The sequence below is a fragment of the Melanostigma gelatinosum genome (assembly GCF_949748355.1).
Source record: "Melanostigma gelatinosum genome assembly, chromosome: 7".
NCBI classification, from domain to species: Eukaryota; Metazoa; Chordata; class Actinopteri; order Perciformes; family Zoarcidae; genus Melanostigma; species Melanostigma gelatinosum.
Window position 1 is genome coordinate 2,125,676 of NC_136640.1, and position 12,100 is coordinate 2,137,775.

General features: G+C 48.5%; 1 protein-coding gene across 9 annotated transcripts in view; it reads left to right on the plus strand.

Annotated features, from left to right (window-relative positions):
* phldb1b (pleckstrin homology-like domain, family B, member 1b) overlaps positions 1-12,100 on the plus strand; it is a 73,400-nt gene that overhangs the window by 57,232 nt on the left and 4,068 nt on the right. For 6 of the 9 annotated variants that reach the window (XM_079272040.1, XM_079272038.1, XM_079272041.1 and 3 more), the window contains 8 exons: positions 1,896-2,051; positions 2,880-2,990; positions 3,632-3,721; positions 6,323-6,472; positions 6,846-6,980; positions 9,858-9,968; positions 10,062-10,164; positions 11,011-11,323. In XM_079272040.1, coding sequence (XP_079128166.1) covers positions 1,896-2,051; positions 2,880-2,990; positions 3,632-3,721; positions 6,323-6,472; positions 6,846-6,980; positions 9,858-9,968; positions 10,062-10,164; positions 11,011-11,323 — 1,169 coding nt within the window. The remainder of the gene's footprint in view (positions 1-1,895; positions 2,052-2,879; positions 2,991-3,631; positions 3,722-6,322; positions 6,473-6,845; positions 6,981-9,857; positions 9,969-10,061; positions 10,165-11,010; positions 11,324-12,100) is intronic. The other 3 variants (XM_079272042.1, XM_079272043.1, XM_079272044.1) reach the window with 3 other exon arrangements.

The window sequence follows — 12,100 nt, forward strand, 5'->3', positions numbered from 1 at the left end:
TGTTTTATTGGTTCATTCTTTTTTCCTTCTTGCGTCCTGTGAAGATCATTTAAAGAGACTGCAGAATGTAACTCTCTGCATGTCTGTTCGTTCTCTTTAACCTGGTGTTTGTGCACATAAAGTTTAAAGTTGCATGAATATTATTACTCTTAAACTATTTGTTGGATTAGTGACATGGAAGTGATGCTACAGATGCTGAGGATTGTCCCAACGGTTCCAATAAATCCAAAAAATAAGATAAATGTTATGATTTCTGAAATTTATAACATGTTTTTATCTAACGAAATATTCTGCTTCAATCTATTTATGTTGGCGGTCAAAAAACCAAGAAAGGAAGCGCCTGTCTACGCGTCGGTCTAGCAGCAATCTAACGGCACCATTACTTCCATTTATATAATTACAAGAACCAGAATATCTGATAGAACAGCCAGCCTTTAAACTTTAAACCTCTCTCACTGCTTCTGTCTCAGCACTAAATGTAACCGGCCTCAGCACAGACACCGGTGAGTGTATTGATGAGAAGCCCCTCACAGACGAGCTGCAGGAATCCACACCTTCGTGCTCCCTCGGCCCTCGGAGCGAGGAGGTCGTGCTGCTGCACCGCATGTGTGGATCTGATCTGCATCTCTTCTGGGCTTTCTTTGTCCCGGCTCGCTTAATGTGTGTAACTGCTCACTAACCATTAACATGGACCTCTGACCTCTGACCTCCGACCTCTGCTCGCTCTCATCCCGTGACTTCTCTCCTGCAAATGAAACAAAAGATGAATCTTTTGTTTCTACCGGTGTGAAGCCTTGTTGTCGGCTACGTGTCTTTGTTGGGTAAAGTAGCAGTTCAAAGGTTCAAGACTGTTTTTAAAGGTGCACTGTGATATTTTGCCACCTGCTCCAAACCAATAGGGGGCATCATTTCACCTCTACTACAAAATAAGAGCCCGTCACAATACCACTGCTATCTTCAGGTGTGGTGTCGTCCATCTGCGAGTTCACTGTGTTAACTGGAGGTGTGCGGTTTGACAGTTTGGTTAATACGGATTTAATCCGAAGTGGCAGAAACTACGAAAAGGACTGGTTTCCTGGGACCAGAACCTCCAGATTTTGGGTTTGCGGTGCCAGAATTTGAGTTGCTTCACAGCTATAAGATATACGAGCAGTTTATCGTTTCTGCCATTTTGGATTCAATCCAATAAACAAACTGTCTGTACCTTCAACACGCTTCTTCATCCGCTCCTGTTGGATCGAGGACAGACTGGACGCTACAGTGACTCACTATCGCCTCCAGAGGTCACACTGGTATTACGATACACAACGGGGCTAGCTGGTTAGCATGCTAATGTCATTAGATATCTCTGCAACAGTACATGGACGTCTTTGTAACGTCTTCACATTCTGTTCATGATCATTTTTTTAGAATGTTTTAAAGTTAAGATTCTGGCAGATTTCACACGCTGCACCAGTCGATTCATTTGTTCCTGTGTTCAACATGTAACAAGCATGTAAGTGAGGTGACTTTTGCAGGCTGTCGGGTTTCTTTACAAATATCCTGAAGAGCCTTTTTACCATCAAGTACATTTCTCCTATCATTTTCACATTGTAGGCGTTTATTCTGTAGCAGTTTAAGTCGAAGATCTGACCTCAAATCTTCCAGTGCAAAGTTGCAATTAACATAAAAGGTTATGTTAATTGCCGTTGCTTGCCTCCTGTGTATTCCCTTTACAGTAGAAGCATGTTCTCCATGACTCAGCACCGTGTGCTTGTTCTTGTCCCCCAAAAAGAGCTTCAGCCAGGAAAACACTTTCAAACGATTTCAGTCTGAGAATAGTGGCTGGCTTTAAGAGGAGCCACTTGTATTCCTGTTTTTGTAACCACTGATGATGATGTGTGTGCCTCCATCAGGACGGAGAGGTGTTGGAAACGGGAACCAAGAAGTTTGAGGACTTGGAGTTCCAGCAGCTGGAGAGAGAGAGCAGCCTGGAGGAGGAGAGAGAGACCATCAGTCAGCAGCTGCTGCAGGAGAGAGCCGAGTACCACGGCAGCGTGGCCAAGAGGAAGGTGAGCAACACAGACATTCATCTCCTGGAAGCTCCTCCCAGTGATCAGCTACAGAGAGGAAGCAGCCACACAGAGTCTCAACCATCTGGGCATGAAATCAGTGTTTATTTTCATCAGAGTTTTTAATTACGACGTCAGAAACCCACCAGAGACGTTTCGAGGTTTCAGTCACGCCGCATCCGTCCACTCAGGATCCAGAAAGCTCAGCACAGTCTCTGCTGCTACAGCGCTGGTGATCGGCTTCCTAACAACTAGTTCAACCGTTTTCTCTGCGGTTTTTTTTACTGCAGTGAAAATGTTATTTTTGAACGGCTAAATGGCAACACGTTCAGACTGAACAGGAGATTTAGTTTGATTAAAAACGTGAATTTTGAGTGAGAAAAACACATCCGATGGTGCGTTTACTAGATATGCTGTAAACAGTTTTCTCTCTCGTGTTGATGACTTAAGAACATGAATAAAAGGTTTTGAGATTTAAAGTGTTTGTTGTTGTAGTACTCATTCTGGCCACAAGAGGCAAAGAGTGCGCCAGCATGTTTTAAATATGACGAAAAGTGTTTATGTTTTCTTCCAGGTGAGTTTTAATTGGCATAACTTGCTCACACACAATGTATGTTGTGTTTAGAGTGCATGGGAAAAAGGAATCTCGGCTTTCAGTCCCATTTGGAGCATGTGGTGAATGTGGATTTTCTTTTAAGTCTATCGAGAGATTATCTTGGCAATACCTTTTTCTCGCCTGTTCTGAAGCCATCACCGCAGGCCTAAGATTGGCCTCTCAGGGCTTCCGTAGCTCAGCTTGCAATAAGAACTTCTCTCTGCGTTCTCCAGGAGAAGGTGTCTGCTCTGGAGAACCAGGCCAGCCAGCTCGGCCTGCAGGCGTCTCAGGAGTGCGAGCGGCTCGCCAAAGATCGGACGCTCACTCTGCAAATGCTCCTAAAGGTACTGAGCCAAAGTTCAAACTCACTCTGAACAATATTTCACCCAAAGTGGGATTCTTGGAGGGAAAGCACAGGTTATTGCAGAAAGTCTGCATCTTGTAAATCTGCACATTTCATCTAAAAACCTGCAGTTTCCAGTAATGTTGATGTTTTTGTGCTTGGATTTAAAGAGTTGCTCAATGTTTGACGTGGTTGTAAAAATTCTGTCATAATCTATTTTTAACGGCCATTTAAATGTTTTTAAATTATTGTAATTCACAGGTTCAATTTAGAGGCGGAGTCTGTGATTCCAATCCACTTCTGTCAAATTTAACAAATATCTCCTCACTTTTTTCCAAAACATTTTGAGTTTTGTTTTGAGGATTCAAACGGTGCTCGCTGTACTGCACGGCTGTGTTATTAATAATTAATTCACAGAACGACGCACACGTATATTATTTTTCCGTATTTGCCTCGGACGTTAGTGCTGGAGGCTGAATCTCTTCTTCTGTGGACTCTTGTGAACGTGGGGTTTCTCCATCACGCTCGCTTCACCGGTGGAGGAAAATCCTGCAGCATGAGCTCCACAAAAATGACTTATTTGGTTGAACACAACCTGTGACTAACACACGTCTGTGTGTGTGTGTGTGTGTGTTGTTCCAGGAGAAGGAGAGGCTGTCTGCTCTGGAAAAGAGGTACCACGGCCTGACGGGTGGGAGGAGCTTCCCCAAGTCCTCCACGGCCATGAGAGAGGTGAGGGAACTCATTTACACCTTTAACTCACTGTGATTTGCTCGAACTCTACTAATATCAAGATCTACGGTGGTCTTAGTGTGTGGAGAGCAAACTAATCTGGAAACGGACTTGTTTAACTCTTGACACGTCGTCATTAGACGCTTTAACGGAGGGAAAGCACGAGTTAGACCAGAGCTTGTATCTGTAGAAAAAAAGCACTTTATTCCCGATTGTTAAAACAGGAAGCGCTCCAGAAGGCTGAGCTGTTGATTGAGGACTAAATGACTCGAGGCCTTTCAGGGGTTTTAATACCTTTATGATGGTCACATGTTCAGCATGTTTTTGAAACGGCCAACTGAAGTGTCTGGTGTGTGACGTCCTGTGTGTCATCACTTCCCGTCTGTCTGTAGCATCACTTCCTGTCTGTCTGTCGCATCACTCACTTCCTGTCTGTCTGTCGCATCACTCACTTCCTGTCTGTCTGTAGCGTCACTCACTTCCTGTCTGTCTGTAGCGTCACTCACTTCCCGTCTGTCTGTCGCATCACTCACTTCCTGTCTGTCTGTAGCGTCACTCACTTCCTGTCTGTCTGTAGCGTCACTCACTTCCCGTCTGTCTGTCGCATCACTCACTTCCTGTCTGTCTGTCGCATCACTCACTTCCTGTCTGTCTGTCGCATCACTCACTTCCTGTCTGTCTGTAGCATCACTCATTTCCTGTCTGTCTGTAACATCACTTCCTGTCTGTCTGTAACATCGCTTCCTGTCTGTCTGTAGCGTCGCTTCCCGTCTGTCTGTAGCGTCACTTCCTGTCTGTCTCTCGCATCACTCACTTCCCGTCTGTCTGTCGCATCACTCACTTCCTGTCTGTCTGTCGCATCACTCACTTCCTGTCTGTCTGTTGCATCACTCACTTCCTGTCTGTCTGTCGCATCACTCACTTCCTGTCTGTCTGTAGCATCACTCATTTCCTGTCTGTAACATCACTTCCTGTCTGTAGCATCACTTCCTGTCTGTAGCATCACTTCCCGTCTGTCTGTAGCATCACTTCCCGTCTGTCTGTAGCATCACTTCCCGTCTGTCTGTAGCATCACTCACTTCCTGTCTGTGTAACATCACTCATTTCCTGTCTGTCTGTAACATCACTTTCCGTCTGTCTGTAGCGTCACTTCCTGTCTGTGTAGCGTCACTCACTTCCTGTCTGTCTGTAGCATCACTTCCTGTCTGTCTGTAACATCACTTCCTGGGTTTTATTTGACATATATTTCATATTTGATCCATTTTTTTATTCCTGTATTTGAAATTTGAGAGTCGGAGACGAGACAGAACATGAGAGAGAAAGATGGAAATGATGAAAGACTTTCTGTGCTGAACATTCTTTCTACATATTGTTGTATGATTTATCTTTACTGTTTTCTTTGGATCCTTTAACGGTCTTTGACTTCATGAATCTAATAATAAGGCCTTATTGGTATTCAAATGTCTTAAATCAATCTGTCACAAGTCTTTCTAAAGACATGAGCAGTAAAGAAAATGCTCAGAGGACAAGTTTCTATTTACTGCTGCATGATGCAGGAAGACACTGTGAACTTAGTGCTGCCTGTCTTGCTGACGTGTTTGTCTCCTCTCCTTACTGTCTGTCTGTCTCCTTACTGTCTGTCTGTCTCCTTACTGTCTGTCTGTCTCCTTACTGTCTGTCTGTCTCCTTACTGTCTGTCTGTCTCCTTACTGTCTGTCTCCTCTCCTTACTGTCTGTCTGTCTCCTTACTGTCTGTCTGTCTCCTTACTGTCTGTCTGTCTCCTTACTGTCTGTCTGTCTCCTTACTGTCTGTCTGTCTCCTTACTGTCTGTCTGTCTCCTTACTGTCTGTCTGTCTCCTTACTGTCTGTCTCCTCTCCTTACTGTCTGTCTCCTCGCCTTACTGTCTGTCTGTCTCCTCTGCTTACTGTCTGTCTCCTCGCCTTACTGTCTGTCTGTCTCCTCTGCTTACTGTCTGCCTGCCTGTATGTCTCCTCTAATCACTGCCCGTCTGTCTCCTTACTGTCTGTCTCCTCTCCTTACTGCCCGTCTGTCTCCTCTCCTCACTGCCCGTCTGTCTCCTCACTGCCCGTCTGTCTCCTCACTGCCCGTCTGTCTCCTCACTGCCCGTCTGTCTCCTCACTGCCCGTCTGTCTCCTCACTGCCCGTCTGTCTCCTCACTGCCCGTCTGTCTCCCCACTGCCCGTCTGTCTCCCCACTGCCCGTCTGTCTCCTCACTGCCCGTCTGTCTCCTCACTGCCCGTCTGTCTCGTCACTGCCCGTCTGTCTCCTCACTGCCCGTCTGTCTCCTCACTGCCCGTCTGTCTCCTCACTGCCCGTCTGTCTCCTCACTGCCCGTCTGTCTCGTCACTGCCCGTCTGTCTCGTCACTGCCCGTCTGTCTCGTCACTGCCCGTCTGTCTCGTCACTGCCCGTCTGTCTCCTCACTGCCCGTCTGTCTCCTCACTGCCCGTCTGTCTCCTCACTGCCCGTCTGTCTCGTCACTGTCCGTCTGTCTCCTCACTGCCCGTCTGTCTCCTCACTGCCCGTCTGTCTCGTCACTGCCCGTCTGTCTCCTCTCCTTCCTGTCTGTCCTCCTGAAGGAGTACGTGACAGTGGGTCAGTTAAGTCACATGTATGGGATGCCGAAGGTGGAGTCGTCTCCTACGTCCCCGCTTCGTCAGCCCCTGCACTCTGGACCCGTAGACCCCGCCTTCTCCCCTCACGGCTCCTCCCTCGCTCTCTCTCTGGAGGTAGTGCGCTTCCTTCCTTCCTTCCCTTCCTTCCTTCATGGGTCACCAGCTCAACCAACCAGTTTGTTGTCTTTGAATGTTTTTAGTTGTAGATTATATAAATGTGGGAAACGCACATTCCAGTGAATTAGAACCTCACATTGGATGAAAACTTAAGAAGTGGGTCATTGCAGCTGCAACATGGAATTAGAATCCAGACATGTAAAGTAGGATGAAGCAGCCGGAGGGTGTGAAGCATCAAGGAGCTGAAGATATGAAAGAATCGTTTCATAACTCATGACAGCGGTTCATAGAACACATGTCCCTCCGTCTCTGAGTGCTTTCTAATCTCTCCTTCTTCTCGTCTTTGTTTCCTCTCTGCTGGTCTCTCCAGTACCAGTCTGAAGGTAGTAGGCCTCACATCCCCAAGCTAGATTTAGAGCAGTGGTACCAGGACCTGATGTCAGACCAGGTCCAGCTCTGTCCCCCCTCTCTGCCGGCCAAGTCGGGCCGCAGACCTGTGCTGCAGGTAGAGGGTTCTTCTTCTTCTTCCCCACTTATTCTGCTGCTGTTTGTGTGTGTGGGAACTTTCACCTGATCCTGAACCAGTCTCAGTGTAGTCCTGATCCTCTATATGAACCAGTCTCAGTGTAGTCCTGATCCTCTATATGAACCAGTCTCAGTGTAGTCCTGATCCTCTATATGAACCAGTCTCAGTGTAGTCCTGATCCTCTATATGAACCAGTCTGTGTAGTCCTGATCCTCTATATGAACCAGTCTGTGTAGTCCTGATCCTCTATATGAACCAGTCTCAGTGTAGTCCTGATCCTCTATATGAACCAGTCTCAGTGTAGTCCTGATCCTCTATATGAACCAGTCTCAGTGTAGTCCTGATCCTCTATATGAACCAGTCTGTGTAGTCCTGATCCTCTATATGAACCAGTCTGTGTAGTCCTGATCCTCTATATGAACCAGTCTGTGTAGTCCTGATCCTCTATGTGAACCAGTCTCAGTGTAGTCCTGATCCTCTATATGAACCAGTCTCAGTGTAGTCCTGATCCTCTATATGAACCAGTCTCAGTGTAGTCCTGATCCTCTATATGAACCAGTCTCAGTGTAGTCCTGATCCTCTATGTGAACCAGTCTCAGTGTAGTCCTGATCCTCTATGAACCAGTCTCAGTGTAGTCCTGATCCTCTATATGAACCAGTCTCAGTGTAGTCCTGATCCTCTATGTGAACAGTTACAGCAGTTCGATACAGCGGGACTTCGGCGTCCGCGCTGATTACGCAATACCTTGATATCGCGCGACAGTAACTTCTCACCACAAAATACGGGAATATCAACCATAAATGAAATGACCTGAATTAAACTTAAGTTAATTTAAGCTAAGCTACGCCCAGATACCACGACTCTTACTTTGAGGCGTTTCGTTGCGACGTTGTAGAGTGATGAATGGTTTTTCCTCTTCCAGAAGAAAGAGGGAGGCCGCTTGCTGGTCGGCGCGGCGTCTGAGCCGGCGTCGGGCCGTCGTGGCGTGAGCTCGCTGTGGAGCACACGCAGACGTGATCTGTCCTCGCTGCAGGGAGGACGGTTAACTTCGGCTGAAACGACGTGGTCCGTGCGTCTTACCGGGAATCATCGGTGGAGGGTTGAGGCTTAGTCGTCTTTACTCCTGCCGGTATGTGTGCACAAGAAGAAAAAGGCAAAAGCGGAGACGGGTCTCGTTGGAGGGATGCGTCTCGGCTCAAAGTGGAGCACTGTCTGTTTCGTCCAGCGGAATGGCTCGTGACCTGTCGGGGTTTGAGGAGGGGAGAAGGCCGTTGCTTCCTCGTGGCCAGCGTCGCTAGCGTGACGCTGGAGGGGAAAGCTGAATCTTCTGTGGCCTGGACGGGGGTCCGAGCGAAGAGGGCGATTTTAGCCGTGTTGGTGCTTATAAGCGGGCCTCTGCGCACAGCGGGAGGCTGCTTTTCGGCCAATGGGGAGTTGGTGTCAGGTTTGGCCGGAGGCTGGAGGTGCGGTCATCTCAAGCGGGCGAGGATCAGACTTCAGGTCAGGGAGGAAAGCAAGTGAGGAGCTCAGCCAGCCAGGAGGTGGCGCCAGACCCCAACACTAGTCATCGGAGCCACCGGGTCGGATTCTGGTGAAACCAGATGAACTCATGCAGGTTCACCAGAACCTCCTTCAGCTCAGACTCCAGCAGAGACCGGTCCACCGTGGACAGACCCAGATCCTCCAGCAGAGACCGGCCCACCGTGGACAGACCCAGATCCTCCAGCAGAGACCGGTCCACCGTGGACAGACCCAGATCCTCCAGCAGAGACCGGTCCACCGAGGACAGACCCAGATCCTCCAGCAGAGACCGGTCCACCGTGGACAGACCCGGATCCTCCAGCAGAGACCGGTCCACCGTGGACAGACCCAGAACCTCCAGCAGAGACCGGTCCACCGTGGACAGACCCAGATCCTCGTCGTGAGGTGTCGGTACCCGCCTGCATTCCACCGCTTCACTAAGGTTGCTCTCAAAGTCATCTGAAGATGCCTCAGTGGAAAGAAACGGCAGCATAAAACCAGCATGAGGATGTCCCGAGGATGTCCCGAGGATGTCCCGAGGATGTCCCGAGGATGTCCCGAGGATGTCCTGAGGAGAACCCTTTGATCTCTAAGTGTTAGCCTTCAGCTGCTGAAGAATTCCCTCCTGTGTTTCTAGAAGGTTCTTAGTAAGCACACCAGTCTGTTTAAAGGGAAACAATCAGACAACAGATGAATTATCATTCTTACAAAATATCCATCAAACGCACGTATTGTGATTATATTATATGCCGTATAAAACATTCTCCTTCTCAACTTCAGATGGAATCTTTAGTAAGTTTATGTGACGTGTGTTTTAATAAAGACAGTTCTCCTTTAAAGCCTCTGGAAGCTACTAGAAAGAGTTCACTTCTGCTGCGAGCTGATGAACTCTTGATAAATGAACCCGTCAGGACACCAGCTGCATGCTGGGACGGCTCTCCCAATGCTGATCGGGGTTCTCAGTGGGGGGGGGGGGGCACAGATTCTCTAAAAACACTCATTCATTTAATCAGTTTAATTATTCAAACTGCTAAACATTTATTCACAAATATGAAAAGTGAGACACGACGTGAGTCACAGCCGACCAGAGACGTCTGTTTGTGGACCTGACCCCCTTTAGGACACGTCTGGTCCATGTCTGTTTGTGGACCTGACCCCCTTTAGGACACGTCTGGTCCATGTCTGTTTGTGGACCTGACCCCCTTTAGGACACGTCTGGTCCAGAGTCTTTCTGGAGAAACCTGGATTAAAGGCATCAGGGTTTCTAACCTTTAGTTTCCCAGCAGGTGCTTGAATCATCATCACTCCCTCTGATGTGGATCTCTCCCCCCCAGGTGTTCCGGTCTAAGCTGGACAGCGATCCAGGCCTCTCCTTATATCAGCCCAGGTCCGGCTCGGCGTCCCCTCTGCAGCGCGGAGCAGCAACACTGGGACGCAGCTCAAAGGTAGTCTCTGATTTATGATCTCATCATTTAAGCCACGTCTTCTTCTTCTTCTTCTTCATGCGTCTCTGATGTCGGCCCCCTCTGACCCACTAGAGCCCCCTGCTGGTGCCCAACAGCACCGGCAGTCTGCCCAGGAACCTGGCTGCTACCCTGCAGGACATTGAGACCAAGAGACAGATCGCTCTGCAGCAGAAAGGTAAAGGACACGAGTCGCTCATCGAGCGAGGACTCTGAGCAGCTGAACGGACGTAATGAGCGGATTAGCTCAGAACACGTCTTCAGAGCCCAACCAGCGGCTCGCTGCTCCATCAACCGATGACGATGAGACACAAACGGGTTATTACGAAGTGGTCCAGGTTCAGCTGTGGGTCAGGGGACGGTAGTGTGGTTGTGTGAGGTTCTTCTACGGAGGTTATCTGTGATCTCTTCTCTAGCACAGACTCTCAGACCACAGAGCTGCTGCTCTGTTCCTGTGTTTCTGTTGTTGTGAGACTTCAGTGTTTTAAAGAGTTCCTTCTGATTCACTAAAGCCTGAATAACATCAACACATCACATGTTTCAAATAATATGAAAACATAATTCACGATATACAAATAGAATATGTTTACATGAACCATATCGCATCAGAATGTTGTCATATTCAGATTATTCATGTGCATGTGAGTCACTTAGAATGTGTGAGGACTGAGCAGCCAATCAGGAACAGATGCAGCAGGTTACTCTATTGATTCATCCATCAAACATCAACCACAACTTTGACAGCAGTTCATTTCAGCCTCTCTTCATCCTCCTCCTCTGGTGTGTCGTTAACTCGCCCCCCCCCCCCCCCCTCCTCTTCTTTTCATCTCTCTCTTTTGTCTCACGCATTGAGAGCGCTCTTTCTTCTTCCATCAATCTTCCATGAGTTGCTCCCGCTGGTGGAGCATAATTCTTGCATGTTGGCCGAGCTCCTTGGATCTGGAAACAGGTGGAGCTCTGCTGACGCGTCGCTTGCAGGCAGAGAATCCGAGCGCCCACTGATGGCCCCCCCCCCCCCCCACAGGTCACCAGGTGATAGAGGAGCAGCGGCGCCGTCTGGCCGAGCTCAAGCAGCGAGCGGCGGTGGAGGCCCAGTGTCAGTGGGAGGCGCTCCACGGCTCCCAGTCCCACCTGATGACCTCGTCTCCCTCCTACTCCCCCGTCATGGTCTACGGCCACCCCCCCCCTCCTCTGGTCCACCACTCCATCCTCCACCACCAGCCGCCGTCGGCCGGCGAGCAGCCCTACGACACGCTGAGCCTGGAGAGCTCCGACAGCATGGACACCAGCGTGTCCACGGGGAACAACTCGGCCTGCTCGCCGGACAACATGTCCAGGTACAAGTACACACTCTGTCGGGACATACTCCCTCAGAACATCTCCAACTCCGACCCAAATACCCAGGCAGCAACCTCCGCTTCTTTAAGTGAAGCCAAAGCTTCATGTGTTAAAGCTGCATTCTCTCTAGTGTCCACCAGGGGGCGACTCCTCTGGTTGTATAGAAGTCTATAGAAAATGACTCTACTTCTCTCTTGATTTATTACCTCAGTAAACATTGTAAACATGAGTTTATGTCTCAATCTCTAGTTTCAAGTCTTCTTCAATACAGCATGATGTTCATTTAGTACATTATGGTCCATTTAGAGTCACACAGACCATAAAGCAGGGGATGCTTTAGGGCGGGGCTACATGCTGATTGACAGGTCTCATTAAACGGTGATCGTGAGATGTATGCGTTTGTTGGTAAACACAGACGGTAGAATCTTTATTTCACACTGAAACATTTCTAATAGTTTACCTCTTATTGCATCATTGATCAATGCTGCACTGATATTGATGAGAAGCCTCAGATGAACATCTCCAACATGACGTATTGGTGAAGTTTCGTGGCTCATCTCTGGACTCTACAGGTGAACAGACATCACCATCAACCTTCACCACTTCATCGCTCGCATTAAGACGAGTGTTTATTGCAGACACAGCAGTAAAATAAACGTGTTCTTTGAAGTGGTCTGTGTTTGTGGTGTAGTTGTGAACCCTGAAGAAGCAGAGGATTCATTCATGAATACGTCTACCAAGTCCTGCTGAAGCGATGCTCGGTGGGACCGAGCCTG